We start from the raw sequence: 18,868 nt of genomic DNA, 5'->3' as shown, positions 1-18,868 counted from the left end.
CCTGCGCAACTGTTTACCGGGGACAGCACCTGACCATGAGCGCACATCCTGGTACTCTGTGCCATCCCCAGAGTGGCTATTTACCAGCCAGTGTGGGAGGAATTCAAAGCCACGTGGCTTCTGTGCTACCCAAGAAGGCAAAGGGACACCCTGCAGACGATGTTTTTAGATGATTAGCGTGACACGTGCTGATAAGAAACAGCTGATAATAAACCATCATAAACTGAGTCCCTCAAGAGAAATATGGACATATTTTCAGCTGTGAAATTTCGTACATCATCTTTAATCTTAACTCGTGCCTTAGCGGAAAAAAATACATCGTGAAAATGGCACAGGAAATAAGGGTTCAGTGCAGGCGGTGCAGGTGTTCAGAGAAACCCATACAAACCACAGGCTGCTTTCTCTCCTTCTACCCAACATACACAGAGCTGACATCTCTAGAATGAGATATAAAACTGCATTATGAATTTATCATAAATCTTGATCGTGCATCAAGTCTGGTCTAGAACTTTAATACTAAAGCTATTTTTTTTTTTAATTTATTCTCTCTTATCAGCACGGTAGAGAAATGTCTCCTCCTCTGCCTGCAACTACAGAACTTTCATCTAATAATACTCCAACACTGCGTGCTTCGGTCAAATTCCGCGTCTATTACTGCTTGCTTTGCTCCTCTATTTATCTATACCCTTTACACCCTCCTGGGCGATTTAAACACGTGTCGATACACTACACACTCCATTGTATCACTCACATCATCATTGGTGGAAGAAGTAATTCCAACACGGTTGAGTTAGGCAGTAAAAGAATGTGGCTTGCTTACATTTACTTTGTGCTGGAGAATACTGAAATTTAAATATGACTCTTGGAACAGAATAGGTTTCCTTAAGCAAAGAACAAATATTGCCATTCTCTGGGATGAGACTAGAAAGTGGTTTTCGTGTGCTGCTCGTTCTTTGCATAGCTGGCCGCTGATCTCAGGGCAGCTCTGGCCATCGGCGCTGAGCTCTGCAGGCTGCCAGGGAATCCTGTCTCAAGACGTATTTTCAGCTGGATGGGGTTTTGGCAGCGAGCAGGTCAATGAATACTCTTCCAACATCCTCTAACCTCCTCCTGCAAACTGGGGAACAGTTTCTCAAGTTTCTTTTGAAGCTGGATGAGCTGATTCAGGAAGCTCACAAAATGCCATCTCGGCATAACTACAGGAGGTCAGACAGAGAGATGAGAGGTGGGAGCACCAGCGCTGCTCCCCACGGCTTCCCTTCGTAACAGAGCAACACCTCGAAGAAACACACAGCTAACACTCCAGCTTAAATATACCTCAACCAGGCAGTTTGCTGACGGGATGTAGCTTCAGGTGGTATTTTGACAGTGATCTCAATTAAACTGAATTGAGGGAAGCAGAACTTTTCACAGCTGCAGTAGGACTGTCACCTGTTTAACACTGAACTGTAAAAGAACACGAGGGCTGGTAATGGTGAGCCTCTCAGGCTGTCCTTTGAAGGTCACCTGGAAAAGCCAGCAGGATCTTGATTCCAGGGCTCTACAGTGTTTTACAGGGAAAATAAATTGCAGAGAAAGCACTCGGGTTTTTTCGTGCATTTAACAGTCCTGCTCACAGCTAAACTGTTCTATCTATTTGGGAGGAGAGAATCTTTTAAGGAGATCATTGTTTGTAAGAGTCATGGAGTAAGGCAATTTCTTTGCAGTTCTCCTTACAATGCATTTTATTCACTGCAATATTTTCTTACAACATGTGTAGAATAATTATGTTAGCATTTCCATATACTGGTATTTCTCACGTGATCTCCATTAAAGCAGAGGTCTTGCCTGAAGAAAAGATCAAATTCGTTGCCACAGTCCTCCGCTATTTCTTTTGGTTTACTGTATAACGGCTGTGAAATATTCGAGGTGCATTACTCCATGTTAGAAACACCAAAGAAAACGCTCATGACTCCAGAGGCACCCGCCTCACCCACAGGAATGCTGGGGAGAGGGACTGAGCCTCAGGCACAGCCCAGAGTTCGCACAGCCCAGGGCAATCCCAAACTGCATCTTCGTCTCTGAGGTCTGGGAAGGGAGCTCAGGCTCTGGGGGGAAAGATGCTCCAGGATGGAAGTGTCCCCAAGGAGGAGGAGGAATTTGAACTTGTAGATACCTCTGGTGTGCTGGTTGTTTTTAATTACACCAATACATTTTAGTTCTGCTAATCTCTGGTATTTTTTTAGGTTGTGTCAAATAGACCAGAGGGATATGTACCTTCTCTTAGCATTGGCATGATTCCAACAGTTAAAAAAATAATCGTAATGAGCTGTATATGAGCAGTGTATCTAAAGCTGTGTGGTTGGTACAGTTCGTGTTTCTCTGAGCCATGTAATGTTGCTGCTTAACAGAGTCATGCAGGGATCGGCACGCTTAGCACTGGCTTGGGCAGCATCAGTGCGAGATTAGCAAGGAATTAATAATGAAAGCAGTTCCTGAACTTAAATATGCCCCAAAAGACAGCTATTTTTAAAATGTCTAGACACCCAGCACCATCTGATTACTCAAGGCTGGCTCTCAGCAAATGAAAAAAAGTGAGGTTCTTATGGTTTTCAAGTGTCTTCACTTTAAACAAACACTCCTCTTGCAGGAGTTTGAGCTGCAGAACTGATGAAGCAGGTCACAGTGCAGGAAGACAGGCAGCCGTGACTCCGGTCTTAGCAGTATACTGTTACTTAATTAAATCATGGATCAATTTAGTCCTTTAATTTAAACTTAAGCAAGACTCATCTGCCTTTGAGTGCTCTCAGTCATCAGTAACTTTCTTGAAATCAACAGTGCCAAACTGATCAGATGGTTTCTGCAGCAGGCTGTTGTGCCAGTCGGAGTGGAAGGCAGCCTCAGAGCAAGTCTGGACACTCTGGAATTTGGAAATATTTTTCTTATCCAGGTGGGGTCTCACTTTCTTGCCTTAGGCAACAAAATACAACCCCAGGAGTAGGTGTTAAGGCAGAGTTTAACAGATCCTGGGGAGGGACAATCTCAGTGCCATGAAGTAAGGACCAAGCTACAGCACCCACCCCGCTGCTGCACGCTGCTTATTTCAATCGCTGCAGCTACAGAGATCATTTCAACCAACGCGAGCAAACCTAAGTGGGTTAGGAGGAAATCACTGTGTAAAGAGCAAACAAGAGTGTGAAACGCGCACAGGCTTCTCTGTGCAGGTGGAAAAATAAATACATCTTTCAAACGTGAAGAATGCGCAGGGGATTGTTCTGTGTGTAAGCTCCGTGTAAATACCACAAGCTGTATTCAAACAGGTGCAGGAGCAACTCCATTTAACTTGGCTCACACCCTAAGAGTCTGGAAAGTGTGTGCTTTTATAGAAGTTACTTGCGCTAGAGAGAAGTGTACTATTTTGTTTTCGCTAATGGGACCTGAATAGCTCACGGGAATTCCCCGTCATCATTTGAAGAGATAGTGGGCACTGCAAGAAATGTGTTTAACTGGAGAAACTGGTACACACCCCCCGCCAGCACTTTTCTAGATTATTTACATTCTTGCTCTATATTTGGCAAAGAAGGAATTTGAATTAGATCTCTCTCATCCTGGACACGTTCTTAAACCATTCTGCTTTTAGAAGAGAGAACAGAAACTCAGCAAGAGAGGAGGAAGATGTGAAGGTTGGTATCGTAAGAAGCATACTGAACCAAGTTAAGTTTCATGGAAATAAATCCTCATGGGTCATTACTCCAGAAGAAAAGATAGTTGAACTTCGTTACTCTCATTTGAATCAAGGATAAAAGGCATCTGAAATGGAGACCATCTCTTCAGAGTCAACATAACACCAGGCAAAGGCTTCTAGAAGCATTATTATCTGACCGTTGGGCATGTGTTCTGCTGAGCTCACCTCCCAAATATGTTCCTAGATTGTTCCAAGACATTTCTTTTGTCAGCCGTTTGCCTGTCTTAAGTTAGAGAGGACGATCATAGAAACCTAAATTTCTCTGAATTAATCTGATTCCTCCTCACAGTTCTTTGGCATGAGAAAGATGGGCAACAGGACAAGCCATCGGCTGCACTGTTGGATCACTCCCCAGGAATGAACAGCAGTCTGCGCTGCCAGGCCAATGTCACACACAGCTGGAATAGCTGCAAAAGCACGTCCTCATCCCAGTTTGTTCCCACCAAGTGGCTTTCTCTGTCACAGAAGCCAGCCGTGGTTTTCAAAAACAAAAACAAGTCTGAGCTGGCCTGTCCAAACACCTGCCCAGCTTTTCCGCACAGCTCCTGCCTGCCCCATCAGCTCTCCAGGACCTCTGCTCCCTAAGCAGCAGGTTACTCATGGTGAGTAACCAGTACGCTTGATAAACCGGTCAGTGAGCAGTGAGTGTGCTCGATGAGGTCACGGGAATGGCTTGCAGGAGCTGCTGTGTCAGGAGGCTCGGGGATCCCGACACACAGCTCACACCGTACAGATGATGGGTCTGGGCTCACTGCACAGCTGGAGGAAAGTCCTCTGGACCTCCTCTCGCACCAGCACTCAGAGACTTTGGCCCTTCAGGACCTTAAGATAGCACTGCTCCACAGATGCCCTAACTTGCTGATGTGCTAGCAGATCAGTTTTACTGTACACGTCATTTCTGACCTGTCACCCTGCCAAAGATCACACCACCAACCCAGCGCAGGAGATAACCAGGATGAAAGTATCAGACAACTTGTTTTTCTCAGCAACAACAGCTGATCGAGGGTTGCAGCTGCAGGGCTGTCTGAACTGCCACAAAGTGAAGTGATAACGCATGAACTCAGCTACAATTAAGGACCAACACAGCAGAAATCTTTCCAACTCCACGTATCACAAGCTCTTTAGCCTTTCTTCTGTACTTACTGGTGGGCATTGTGCAAGTTTATCAGCTGCCACCAACTGAACATTCAAGTGCTTACTCTGTGACTTTCCTCTAGATTTAATCAGTCGCTGCAAAACCTGACAGAGGAAAAGAGGACAATGTGAGTTCAAGAATCGCATAGTTCTGTAAAGCTCAGAGATCCCATTGGGGGATTACCAAGTTCAGAAGCTTTCCATTATGTTTAACAAAATGGATAAAACATTGACACTGAATATAAGCACAAACCTGTCTGATAACCTCCCCGAAAGCTGGGCACATTTCCCTTTGCATCACGTTTGATCCCTTGCAAATATTTCAAATGCACTGTGAAGGGTGATTTTGTTTTATTCTGCTTGAAGTAACAGGTTATTTTTGACAAATGTAATCTTCTAGGGGACCACAAAAATTATCTATACACAGAATTAGACTGGATAGCTGGATTGACTGCAGCATAACAGCAGCAGCATGTTGTGTGGTGTAGCAATAACGCTGTCACTTGAGCTGTTCTGAGCTGCATTTTGGGTACAGAAGGTATTTTACATACACAGTTCACATTACCTTTTTTTTTTTCCCTTCCACTGTATTCAGTGCTAGAATTTAAGGGGCAGAAAAGTTAGGAAACCTAAATTATTCCTCTGTAAAGTTTCAGAGAAAAATACAGGACCGTAGAACACCTGAGTTTGTTTAAGTCAGAAGGATCTCATCTAAGGCTCAGCCTAAGGCTAGGTGAAGGTTTAGGGCAGAAAAAATAAATTGCATCAGACATTCCCTTGTCAAGCCCTTGATCTAACTTCATCTCACTCTTAATTTCTTCAGGTGCAGATACCACACTGCTCACTCCCACGCTACCCTCCAGGTCCCTCCCAAATGCACGTATTTCCAAGGTGAGATGCATTACCTTTGGAGAAGACACTTTAACATGGACAATAATCGGTGCTAAAGATGTCTTGATAAGCTGTGCAGGGTGATTGATAGTGTCTGCATCCAGGACAACCAGCTGTAAGGACCTTGCCAGCTCAAAGATTCTTTCAATTTCACTCTGTACTTCAGCTAGTAAAGGAAAACAGAACAGGTGAAACCCTTCAATCCCTGCATTACTTAGACAAAAATATCATCACCATTTATTTTCATAGACTGTATGCATTCGGTATATGAACTCCATCTAGGAATTAGTGTAATTTCCATAAAATAAACTATTACTCAAGGCAGTTTTTAAAAATAAATATTACCCTGGAGACAATTCTGTTGCCTGAAAATGCATATGTACTACGTTCACTTATAACATCAGTGGATTTAAACACTGGGTACAATTAAATGTGTGTTTCTATTAAGACAAAATAGACTTAAACGTATTTTTCCAATCAGCTAAATAGCTTGGGCATCATAAGATTTTTTATTTTAGACAGCAAGTGATGCATTGATATTTCTTAAAACTTTTTGGTTCTCACATTGTAATTCTGGTTTAAGTTACACAAGAGTCTGGATGAAAAGCAGAACTGTGACCTCTTAATTCTATAACCACAAAAAAATTGTTCGTTAAATAATTGACAGGGTATTATTTAAAAAGACACTAATGGCAATGTTCACACCAAAGCACTTTCATCTGAGGAAAAAGGAGAAATTTCTTTCCATGTAAATTATATTTCTGATACTCCTTCTTCTGACCCTTCTTAATCATTCATATGCATGTGACAAATTTTAAATAAACAAACTCAGCCCAAATTGAAGCCTGTAAGTTATACCATCAAAGCACAAAAGAGCTGGATGTCAGCAACTCACGTGCATTTAATCTGCCCAAGAGCTGCTCCACTGAGCAAGGGATGCTCACAGGCACAGGAAGATTGACTACTCACCCCTGCAGCGCTTACCTTTGGAGTGCCTACTCCTGTACAAGAACGCCAAGTAGAAGTGAAGCATCCTACAACCTATACCTCTAGTTCAAACAGTCACTCAGAATGTCAGAGAATTGGGTTTAAGAGCCTTTTCTTCCTGAGAAGACTGAGAACCAGCTCCTCCCACCTCCCAGGATGGTGTCCCAGAGCCCAGGCTATGGGCATGCGTATACCACACACAAATCTGCACCCTTTGTGAAAAACTAAAATGGATCAGGGCAGTGAACCCTGCAGTCATGACACTGTGAGGAGAGAGTGAGAAGACCCAGACTCTCACAGAAGAGCCAGACCCTCATGGCTGGACAGGAAAATTAAGCTGTAGCTGTTCAGTATGAAACACAAAACCAGCCCCAGGAACAGGAACACGTCTCCCTCCTGGCTGGCAGGGTGAAAGCTCAATGACAGCATGTGGTGTGGAATTAAAAGCACAGGCTGAGGCCAGCTCACCTTGGGAGGAAACAGCACGGAACCTGAATTCTGGCTGCAGGCCCCTACCTCATCTTTTACAAACAACAGCTGTAATACTCCTTGCTCTAGCCCAGGCAATCGCTCGGCGTGAGGCTAACACAGGACTTTGTGCTCTGGTGCCGCTCCTCAGCCAGGCAAAAGCTGTCCCCCATTGAGTATGTGAAATTCAGAATTATACATTCAAATGCTGTAGACACATTTAAAGTTGCAAAACCGATGCTGAAATCCTGTCACTTTCCTCCAGGATGTCACCACGTTCAGAATTACGTCCGCGTCAGTGTCTTACCTAAACTGGACCTTGTATTTGACCGCTCAATTATTGCCCTCTTGCTTGGATTGTTTAGAACAGACCTCTTTGCAAGAGAAATGTCGGCTGTCACTCTAGTTATCGATATCCTATGAGTAAGAACACAGGACAGAACAAGAACACAGCAGTCAAATTGTCCCTGCACTGTGCATGATTTACAGCTGCATTCCGTTCCAAAGTGCAAACACAATAAAATACCACTCAGACACCTTTTACGGCTGAGTTATGCAGTCATTAAAGAACAACTCAAGAGAAATGCTGCATAACTGTAAAGTACTTTCTATTCTCTACGTTACTGGAGACTCGGACATATAGTTCCTTGCATTAGTTAACTTTTCTCCTCCCCAACTCGCTCATCTCCTACCCAAATTTAGGCAGTACCACACATACAAGTTATGGGAGTCTTAGGGCATACAGAACAACAGAGTCGTAACGGTAACTTCTCTTCCCAGATAATTAAACTATTGATTAAACGTGATGTTGCTGAGAGGTCAGGAAGGGCCATGTCTGGACATCTGAGCAGACCATGCCACTCATTCTCCTTTTCTGGACAGGGAGCTGTGCCGATGGGTAACTGACTCGGCTCGTGGTTGAACAGCACACAAGTAAGTTGAGCCACAGCTCTCTGTACTGCTGGAGCCTCCTCTTTAGCTTAAGGAAGGTGATTTTTTACTTGATCTATCAGTGAGCTGACAAGAGACAAAAGGTTATAAAACAAAGACCATACAATCACTTCACATAAAATCCACCTAGGAGGACTGTGACGAGCCAAAGCCATGAATAATGAAAAGAAAGCAAGCTGGAAATGACTAGCAGCTCTTCCATAAAACGTAAGATTTATGCAGCTCTAAGTGAAATTATCCAATGGAGGCTGAAAAAGGAGGGCAAGTATTTTTCTGCATGACAGATAAATACATTTATTGCCAGAAAATACAGTAGAGACCAAAAGTATAAATGAGTTTTAAAAAGAAAAGGGAGAAATTGATGGATCGTGGGTCTAGAGGTGACGATAAAACAGGGTGGTCCAGATCTGGCTCAGGGAGCTCCTAGATCTCTGACTGCTGCAATCAGAGACACGTAACAGAGGAAGGACCACAAACGCTCACCTACTCTGCCAGATACAAGCAGCATTTCATTCTTGAGTAAGAAGTAATCCTACATATCACTGTTAGAGCCTCTGCAGCAGCCCTTCCTGAATGCCCTGTGCCAGCCGAGCTTTAGCAGCCTCCCACAACACAGCCCGCGGGCCTTTCGTGTAGCTCACTGGCCAGAAGAGGATGTTGCAGTTAGAAAACAAGGAGCTGGCAGAAGTCAAGTGTAGTAAGAGGTAGGGAAGGAGTCCTGCTAGTTCAAGTCTTAGTGAAGTCTGTTGAACAACGCCTCCTTGGACAGTCATTGCCTTTCTTGGTAACCTGGCACAAAATTGCAGAAGAGATGGGAAAAAAGAAAAAGAAAAGCAGGGTGGGGGAGAAAGACTGCAAAGCCATAGAAGTTGGCAGGAGGACCAAGAAGCAGCTGAGGTGCCTGTAAAGGAATTTAATTCATTTTTCCAAAGTTACTCAGAGCTGAAGCCAATTGTATCAGCTTGCTTGGGGCACTTTACTTTTTCAGTGTTGAAATTTCACACTTCTACCTGATCTAGTTGCCAATATTGCTAATAGCAAGAGGATTTCAAAAAAATACCTCACTTCAGGCAAGATCACTCCCTTTACACCTCCTTGAAGACCAAGGGCATGGTGGGGGAAAAGACAGAAGAGCCAGGCAAGGAGCAGTGCTGCCTCCCATCAGACTGAGCAGCCTAAATGGGGGCATCTATGTGTGCTTTACATTTGCCTCTCTGTGTTTAGGCACTGCTGATGTTTGTGGATCAGGCCTCGGCTGATAGGGTATAAAAATATACCTCACAAAGGATATATTCATAGCAATCACGTCGTGGCAACTGGAGATGAGTTATCACTTCCCGTTGCCATGGTTTCCTACCGAAAACAACGACTCAGTTACTGCTGGCATACGCAGAGCTGACAGCCATACGCCAGCAGCTGGAAGAGCAGATACGCGGCGGTGCTGTACCTCCACCTAATGCAAACAGGCACCGGAGCTCATGGCACGAGCTGCACGGAACCAGAGCAGTCCCACTGCTCAGGACCGGGGAGAGGAGGCACTGATGGGGCACGGGAACAGCTCAGGAACATGACAAATGTAACTGCAGGCTGCCACGTACAGCACTGCCTCTGTCAGCTTTGGAATCAATCACTGCCTCTGCAGATCTGCTGAAATCACTGGAGCTGGGCAATTAGAAACAGGGGAGGAGATGAGATCTTTTGCGCAGAAGTTGATCATTAACCTGCTTTTCGCAGTTAGAATATACTGAACAAACTGGGATGAAGGAAGGGCAGAACATCCCAACGATGTAGCAGACACCTACCACCACTGATGGGCTCCAGTGGAAAGGAAGAGATGCCATGGACCAAGCCTGTGCTTCTAGCAAAGAAAACCTGATTATCCCTCTCACAGCTCATCGGAAATATTCTCCATGTTCCAGCTGAACAAGATGAATCCTCTTTACAATTTTTGAAGTTCTGACACACTTCAGTTTGCAGCATTTCCTTCTTCAAACTGCCTTTTGAAGTACTGGTCCAGCAGTACACATTTTTGTATCCAATAGTTAAGAAATTTTCATATGCCCAAAGAATTGTGAATGAAACTGTAGTTTGACCTGCAATCAGTCATGCTTCCTCATTTACCCAACATGCGGTCAGCCCAGGCTGCAGAGCAGTGGAGCTCTGGAGGGAGAAGGACCAGCAGCCAGCCCAGAGCTGGGCTCTGCAAAGGGCTGTTCACTGGGTGGCACCGTTCCCTCCGATTCCAGGCTGAACACGGGGCACAGCCTCCTTCCCAGGGCAGCAAGAAAAACCTGAGCCTGGTGATGCCATCTTGAAAGGTATTTTGGCACTTTCCATCTGCCCCAGTCACCTTTCATCTTGATTTCTCCTATAACTTCAGGCTGGTAAGACATCGAGGCAGAATTATTCTATTAAATTCAAGAAATCCTACTACAGACACAGCAGATATGAAGATACATGCACGTCTAGTCACACATTAGCTGTGTTCCACCCTATAGCTGGCAGCATTTCAGTGTTGATACAAAGACAGTAAATCGGTTTTGAACATGCACCAATCTTCTTGCATTTAAAAAAAAAAAAAATCACTAAAATGTTAGTAAGACATGGGGAAAAAAAAGCACGAAAAGGACAGTATTTCTCACCTCCCATCAAACCTGTGCTTCAGGAAGTCAAAGAGAGCTTTCTGCATCATGTCCGTCACCTTTGCGGAGGTGAGGAAGATTGAACAGGGAGGATTGACAGGGAGAAAAAGAAGTCAAAAGTAAGAAAAGAGGTAAGTAGAGGTTAAGGACACTGCCAACAATCAATACCTTTTACAGGTAGCAATCATTTCATTTTCACGCTCTTGGCAGCATGCTTCGTAATAAATACTTGCAAGTTTTCTGACTCATTCTCCAAAATGCGGAACGGAGGATGTGAAAGCTGTCACTCTTTCTGCTCTTGTCTTGACTGGTGCTGAGGCACTAGAGCACACCTCCCCACCTCCCGGAGCAACGCCGCTCCCAGCAGGCTTCCGAACACGGCAGAAGCATATGGGGCTATTCCGCCTGAATAGATCCGTTGGGCTTTTTCCTACAGTAACATTATTAAAACTGGCTTAAAATTTCAGCTACAAGATTTATCATGTGGGATAACGGTTCGAACAGAAGAGAACAACTGTTCTCAGAGAGGACTACAAGCAGAAAAAAATGACTGTTTCCACTCCTGTACAAGGGAAAGCATCCGAGAGCAGCTCAGCCCCAGCCGCTGTCGTCTGCTTTATTGAGGGAGCTCCTTCTCCTTTACTCAGGCTGACACCTAGTATCTGCCAGTCTAGATGGGAACTTAATCAAAGCCCCCAGGCCTTTGGCAGTTTATTTCTCCTAGGTTGTCTTTCAAAATGCTTCTTACAGAATTTAGTCAGAAAAAAACTGTCAAAAGAATTTTCCCATGTAGGCTGCAAAGTAAGATCAAGGAGTTTCTGTTATGTAGAGCACTCTTTGTAACCAAAATTAACATCATAACTGTGTTACCATTTGTACACTTTTACATGTTCAAGATGTCATGTTTAGTATTATTTTCTTAAACGAAGGTGGGGTGGCATATTTGTAGAGGTATGTATTAACAAAAAGCCTCCATCCCCTCTGAGCTTGAGAGTCCCCAGGCAAATTAATCTGTGGTGCAGCACCATGAAAGTCAATGGGTGAAATATTCGCCTGTCAAGAACATCACCATAAAATTAAATGGCAGAGTAGAACATGAAGTACCTAATTCCTGCTTTGCTAAGCTACACTTTCAATCATTCTCACCAAAAAAACAATGCAAGAACACTGCATTATGCTAATAAAGGTACCACGCTGTAATCTTCCAAAAAGAATCATGTTTAATAATACCCTATGAAGTATTAACAACGTTAATTAAGCTAAATGAGGTGTTATCATTGATTTTATGTTCATCTTCATTTAGCTCCTAATTCAGCAAAACACTTAACAGATGGTTAAATTCACCAAAGGCCCTGCTACAAGGCTATATGCTCCTTTAGCACGTGTTAAATGCTCACTTGAATCTGCAACAGTCTTGAAAAATGGGTGTCCTGTGTCTCTGTGCATGGTATCAGACTTCCACATTGAAGAGAGGCAAGTAATTTAGAAGGGTTAAAGGTTTCTTTACATATATATTTCAATATACTAATCATCTTAAAAAAATAAGTTAAGAAAACATGCTGAAATCGTAACCATCAGTTGTCATATTCAGTTCAACTACTTCATTTGCCAACAGTGAGTTTCATGGGAAGACGTAAAGTTTTTGTAAGTGAAAAAAGGAGAACAATGGGGAAGCTTCTTCAAAATTTTTGCTAATTAAGTTCAAAGCACGCGCTAGTTTAACTAAAATTTTAGAAGTCTACAGAAGTCCACCTAGTCATTTGGACTGCTCCAACTTTTTGTTTTAGCGGACATAAATTCTGTTTTTCTTACTTGATTTAATCAAGAATAACTGAAAATAGTGGATGTGCTCGGTGCTTAAAGCAGTAAAACTGCAAAGAAAGCACCAGTGCGCTTACCTTACCCACCCTTCAGCGGAGCCATCACAAGTAACAGACGATGTTGCAAGGTGGAATAAAATTCCCTGGTGCCTCCCCCAAACAGTGCGAAGTGCTAACTATGATCTTAGTTCTGGTGGAAGCTATTTGACAATTATTTAAGCTAAGATCACTTTAAATTATCATCAGACAGTTGCACTGGACCACACACACTGAGTGTACTAAGGAAGACTATAGATAAGAAAACACTAACTGCAAATACTTGGAATACCCACCTCATAGCCCTTCAGTGACGGACCCACCAGGACAACCGGCCTCATGGATGGTACTACATCATACGGCGGAATGTGTTCTGTCTAGAAGAGGAAAACATTCCTTCAGATCATTAACCAAGGAAGATCCACATGAAAATCCTGGGAATTATGTATTAAAATAAAATATAATAGAAACAAAAGTACTACTTACCACTTTTTGTTTCTGTTTTGCTAAAAGACCAAAGGAGAACTTGGTTAAAAAACACACGCTGTGTGTAACAAACAAAAACCCCTCTGTCAATGCACCTTCCACTTCTGTCAGAGCACCTCCCTTCTGCTCAGCCCTGTTTAAACTGGTCATTCACTCCACTCTGGGGCAGCTGCCACTCTTCCCGTGATTTCCTCCCAGTCCCTTCGCAACTACCGCATGTCTAGAAACAGATGTCTTCCTCCACCTCTGCACGCAAGCACTTTTCTGTAAAACATCTGAATAACTCAAGGGGGAAACCTGCATTTGTCATAGATGGTTTTTAAAATAGAAGTATTTGAAATAGCAAGAGTTTCCGTAAGCAAAATTATCTCTTACCTGTGGAAGTGGGTGTGGCTCGAAATGTGCCAGAAACCATTTCTCCAAGGCTTGAGGAAGAATTGCCACTTGATTTCCTACAGTATCAGAGAGAGACTCATTAACACCCAGCACCCAGAGACGCAAACGGAGGAGGTTTTCAGCAGCAGCTATGAGAAACTGCCCCATGAGAAATCACACGGTAAAGGAGTCTTCGCCTCCATCCACGCTGGAAGAAAGCCTCCTCTGAAGCGGGAGGCAGAGTGCTAGTCCCAGTCACTAGTTTGTCCTTGCCTTCTTGCCATGTGCTCTCCAGAGCAGGGACTGGTTACTCCTGGACTTGGCAAATCCTTTGTGAACATATCCTAGACCCTAGAAACCCTCTTTAATCGATGGCTTTTCACTGCCTTACTCAGACAGACTCTTCATCACGTAGAGCTTTAGTATCGCAACTAGTCACAGCTTTTAAGGAAATCTCAAGGTATAGATTCTATATGACTATTTCTAACAAAAGTGCTCAAAAATAAACTATTTTATCATTATACATTACTTTCTATTTTATCATACAACTCCACGAGTGTTTGTGCAGAACAATAGATATCCTTTTACAATATTTCCCATATCTCTCTTATACTCGATTTTATTCCTAATATTCTCCACAGGTGAGATTAGACAAAATCTCTGCAAGAATTGGTGATGCGGTGGAGTCACACCCATTCAACACAAGCAGACAATTTTTCTAACGTGCTGCATCTGAAGCAGTATCGTAAATACTCTGCTGGTGTCCATCTCTCTGAATTAGATACTCTTCTTTCTGTACGTTAAGATACACTGGCTTCCTCTGAAGCTATTTCAAAAATTATAAAAGCAATCAAAGCTCATCTCTATAAAGTTGGAAAAGCCTAGTTTTGGCCAAAATGGAGAGAAATAAAAAAAAAAAGAAAGAAAAACCCCACAACCTTAAGAGCATAACAGTTGGGAGAAAAATCTGGCAGACTTTGAGCAGCAAGTTGACTTAAATCCATGAGGACGTAAAACTCTCTAGCCCTTCAGAAATTCCTGTCATTACCACTCATACTGTATTACTGATCTTTCCTAAAGTCAACACACATTTTTTCTTGTTTCTTATTGCCAATATCTAACACGCCTATTCTCTGCAAACATGTCTTTCCATTTGGAATCCCAATTCAAACACCCCTCCAAATGCACAGCAATAAAAAAAGAATCAAATGACCTTTGAAAATACTGTCCGGTGTCAGAAATGATTTTAAATTATTTTAAAAGGTTACAGCATCCTTACCCTCCATGGAAACGTCCTCTCTTCTGCTCCTGTTGGATGCGGATATTCTCCAGTCGAAGCGGGCTTGGAATAAAGCCAATCTCGCAGCCCTCCTTCACCAGCCTTCCTATCCACCAGTCATTATTATATTTCTGGAACAAAGAAAGGTTACTGGCTTCAGTCCTAAATGCTCCATGTCCAAAACTCCCTTGTTTTGTGATCCACAATCCTTAACTCCAAACTGGTCACGGAAATCACACTGAAGCCCGAATGCTGGACAATACGTGTGAATTTAAGTGAAGTTAAAAGGCGGTAGGCGGTATTTGGAAGGCTGATGTCATCTTTGCAGCCAGAGAGTGGAAAGCAGCCTTATCAGTGGCAGTCCTGCCTTATCTCTTAACCGCCCCAACACATCCTGCTGCGACTCTTCCTCTGCTGTCACCACCTGAGGTGCTGACTGTGCTGGTGATTTAATGAGCCAAAGCAATTTCTGGTGAACCAAGGCCACCAAACTACCTCACCGTGGCAGCAGTCAAACATAAAAATAACACCATCAAAACCATCGTTCTTGGTTTTACGCCTACACTCTGCTATGCTTCATTAGGTACTTCAGTGTTCAAAAGAAACATTACTTTTCTTAACAGACCTTCAAGTCATTAAGGCCAGCACGAGGGTACCAATTCTGCTTGCATGCCTTGAGGAAAAAGTTATCGTAGAAATTTCGTCTTAAAAACAATCAGTTCTCTTGGCTCCAAGCACTTAAGTTCTTGCAGAAACATATAAATACCATGTCCTAGTTGCTGAAGGTACAACATACAGAGCCTCGACATCTTTGAAAAATAAATTAGCCTATTTATTAGCCTACACACACAGCTGTAGGAGAAGGCAATCCTTGTACCTGCATCTTGCAAACCTGCCCTCTTTACAGAGCTGTTATTTATGCAAGAGGTGCCATTACTTTCTCATTTCAACTTTTAAAATATCTATTCTTCATGCTGTTATGACCACAATCCAGACAACGTTAGTAAGCAAAACTTAATTTTAAATATGTTGCTTCTGCTGAAGTCAACAGAACTATTTCTGTTCTTTAAAATAGATACTTCAGGATCTATCATTCTGCTGTTATAAATCAGTGAAATCAATGGATTTAAACCACTGTAAAACCCAAGTCCCATGAGGATTACCCATTCTATTTTTGTTCTAAATGTACAGCTTGAACATAGGAATCCTTCTTCCACTAGCAGGTCATGGACTTGCGAGTGATGTCTCCAGACACGAGCTCAGAATCAGCGTTACGCTGAGAACACCAGAGCAATACAAAAGGCAACGATGCAGCGAGGACCGCAGGGCTGTTCGCATTGGGTCATCACCTCCCATATGGTATTCTCCACATTCGGCATGTGGGTTTTTCCTGCTGGTTGCCATGCCCATGATTTCTTCTGCATTGTCACTAATTGTTGCCACTTCATCTTTTACATACGCACATAATGTAGAGTCTTGCAGGAGACAATGAGACATACAGGACATGTTCTCGATATAGCCACTCATCGGCTGCCAGCAGACCTCACTGCTTACCTAGTTCAGCGTTATTCTGAACATCAAGGGACTTCAGGTGTGGTGCTAGACAGAACAGAACACATTTTTGGGGAACAGGGAGGAGGGGCAACCAATTCTGCACGCGGAGGTGGGCAGATTCAGATCCAGTGCTCTGCTTCCTCGGCAGGGGCTTAAGCACTATTCCACACAAATATAAAAAAATAAGAACACACAAAAACCCACCAAACAAAAAAATCCAAATCGAACTTCCATCTGTTTGCAGTGAATTGAGAAAATGGAACAAGGGGATCAACTGCCTTTCCCGTCTCCTTCTCAGGGAGAAAAAATGTCAAGCAAGCCCCTGTTCTACCACCAGTCTCTGCCTCCAGAGGTGCAGGAGCAGGTGTTTTCCTCCTGAACGGGCTCAGTCCAAGGGAGATCGGTGCTCTGATGGACACATGTTCAAGGAAAGAGACAAATGAGTACTGAACACCCTAAAATAAACCCAGAATGCAGAGATAAAAAATGTTTTTGCAAGCTGCAAGCCTACGCACAAATCTACAAAACAACAAAGGTTTACACACATTTGGAGGGCGCGTTTCAGATAAAGAACTGCAGAAAATATGCTCAACATGCAGTAAAATGTATTTTTCTCTACCAAAGCCACACTCAGGGCCCATTTATTCCCATGCTTATTTCCTTATTTTTGCATCTGTCCTCTTCAATATTTTCTTTTCTTATTCTGTTAACCCAAGTCGTACTTCCTTCCTTACAAGCCTATCTGGTGCTTTATGAACACCTGGTGTAACCTGGAGCTACTCCACTTTTTGACGAACAGAATTCCTTTCTGTTACATAACCTCTGATCCATCACAAACTCCGTTTGATGAAAACAATCTGAATCTACCATGTTGAAGGGTACTTAAAATACAGCAAGATGTTATTTCCTTCCTGTTCAAATCGTAGTCCTCGGCATGTAAGAAGATCCCCTTTACTACTCCTTGGTTTTACCTCTTTAATGTGGAGGAAGTCCTTGGCATCAAAAGAGATGGCAGTGCTTGGGACAGGAACATCTTCATCCAGAGCTCCACAGTAACTCACATTAGTCTTGACAGCAAATGCTACTGGTTTGGACTACAAACAGAAACACACATCACAAACAGTGCAAACTTTTATGAATCAAAAATCTATTTGCTGTGTTTTGATTACTGAAAACCTACCAGAGGGCGTTTGCCAAATACATCAAAATTCAGACATCATAATTTCACACAAGCCAGCAGAGTTCAGCTCAGTAGAGAAAAGCCCATTTATGCGAGAATATTTACACTATATCCCCCAAACATCCCGTCTGCAGATAAATTCACTCAATTGCCAAACTATTTCTAAAGATAGCATCAGCATTATAAACCAACTGTGGGAATTTCAACACTGGGCAAAAGATAAATGCCACGTAACTTAGTTGTTATTAAAGCTGAAAAGAACACACCTTTGCCCTTTCAAGTTGTATCGCCGCTTGTTGTTCTCTTTCTTGTCGGATTGCTTCCCTATCTTCCTCCAAAGAGACATCTGAGTCTGAGGGTCTGCTTGTGTATGAATCTGCTGAGCCCTGGAATTAAAGTCATATCACTAAGAAAACATATGTCAGAAACACAACATACTTTTAACATATTTGTTTCTTAATTTCTTTTGAGCGGGTCTTACATCCTGTGGCTAGCACAAAAAATCTGCAGAATGTAACAGAGAAATAGCCTGGCTTTACCCATCAGGTGCACTAAGCCAAAGACAAAAATCCCCCAAAAACCTCTCTCCCCACTTTCAAAGAACCTCTTACTGACACAGGGAAATACAGCTCAGTTGTGGGCACTGTCCAGAAATCTTTATGACGTTTAAATCCTGTTTGACAACCTTAGATTCAAGGGCTAGGTCACATCAAATATAATTAAGGTATTATAAAGCTTGGTTAGAATCACCCCTCCCTGCAAATACAGCACCACTGGGCAAGTACCTCCCTCCCTGCCACAGCTGCCACTCACATAAAGCTTTGCTCTGTGTTTCCAGAGGGAAAAGTGGCAAAAGTCACCTTCTTAAAAGCTACTCAACGGGGCAACACAAAAGCTACGAAACGACAGAGCACACTCAAGCAGAAGCAGAATGGAGCGTGTAAAACCCGGCATTCATACAAAAGGCAAAGGAAACCTTCACTAGAGATAGAAACTCCTACAAAGACCTCAAAATCCTGAAGTCTAAATCTAACTTTCCGCTCAAGGTAAATGTTGAATGGGAAATACACGTCCCTTATTGAGCCATTTCCCAAGCAAATGGGATTTTTGCTCATAAATTAATACATCTGGCGAGCAATGGGCTTTGCTGAAGCCAGCCTCAGCCTTGCACAATCCCGTTCAATACAGCATTCGACTCATTTGTTTTTGGGTCGTTAGCCAGGTCCAGAGGTCGGCGTTTCCCCCTCCCCAGCCCGATGCCCTGTGCTGGCTGCAGGTGACACGCAGTGATCGCACGCTCCCCGGGCTGTGCAGCACAGCACTCGGCCGGGCTGAGTCGCT

At 43.2% G+C, this 18,868-nt stretch overlaps 1 protein-coding gene across 1 annotated transcript in view; it reads right to left on the bottom strand.

Annotated features, from left to right (window-relative positions):
- Positions 1-17,913, bottom strand: part of LOC104469126 (voltage-dependent L-type calcium channel subunit beta-4) — a gene marked incomplete at its 5' end in the record, with an annotated part of 19,880 nt that extends 1,967 nt beyond the window's left edge. Inside the window, 10 exons of the mRNA XM_010083509.1 lie at positions 4,868-4,963; positions 5,764-5,915; positions 7,512-7,621; positions 10,798-10,856; positions 12,950-13,030; positions 13,140-13,159; positions 13,515-13,591; positions 14,794-14,924; positions 17,319-17,441; positions 17,794-17,913. Of these exons, the coding sequence (XP_010081811.1) occupies positions 4,868-4,963; positions 5,764-5,915; positions 7,512-7,621; positions 10,798-10,856; positions 12,950-13,030; positions 13,140-13,159; positions 13,515-13,591; positions 14,794-14,924; positions 17,319-17,441; positions 17,794-17,913 (969 nt within the window). The remainder of the gene's footprint in view (positions 1-4,867; positions 4,964-5,763; positions 5,916-7,511; positions 7,622-10,797; positions 10,857-12,949; positions 13,031-13,139; positions 13,160-13,514; positions 13,592-14,793; positions 14,925-17,318; positions 17,442-17,793) is intronic.
- Between the last annotated feature and the right edge of the window lie 955 nt (positions 17,914-18,868).

The sequence above is a fragment of the Pterocles gutturalis genome, unplaced genomic scaffold, assembly GCF_000699245.1.
Source record: "Pterocles gutturalis isolate BGI_N339 unplaced genomic scaffold, ASM69924v1 scaffold48740, whole genome shotgun sequence".
NCBI classification, from domain to species: domain Eukaryota; kingdom Metazoa; phylum Chordata; class Aves; order Pterocliformes; family Pteroclidae; genus Pterocles; species Pterocles gutturalis.
The sequence above is the reverse complement of the archived record's forward strand: the minus strand, read 5'-3'. Positions and strand labels throughout refer to the sequence as shown.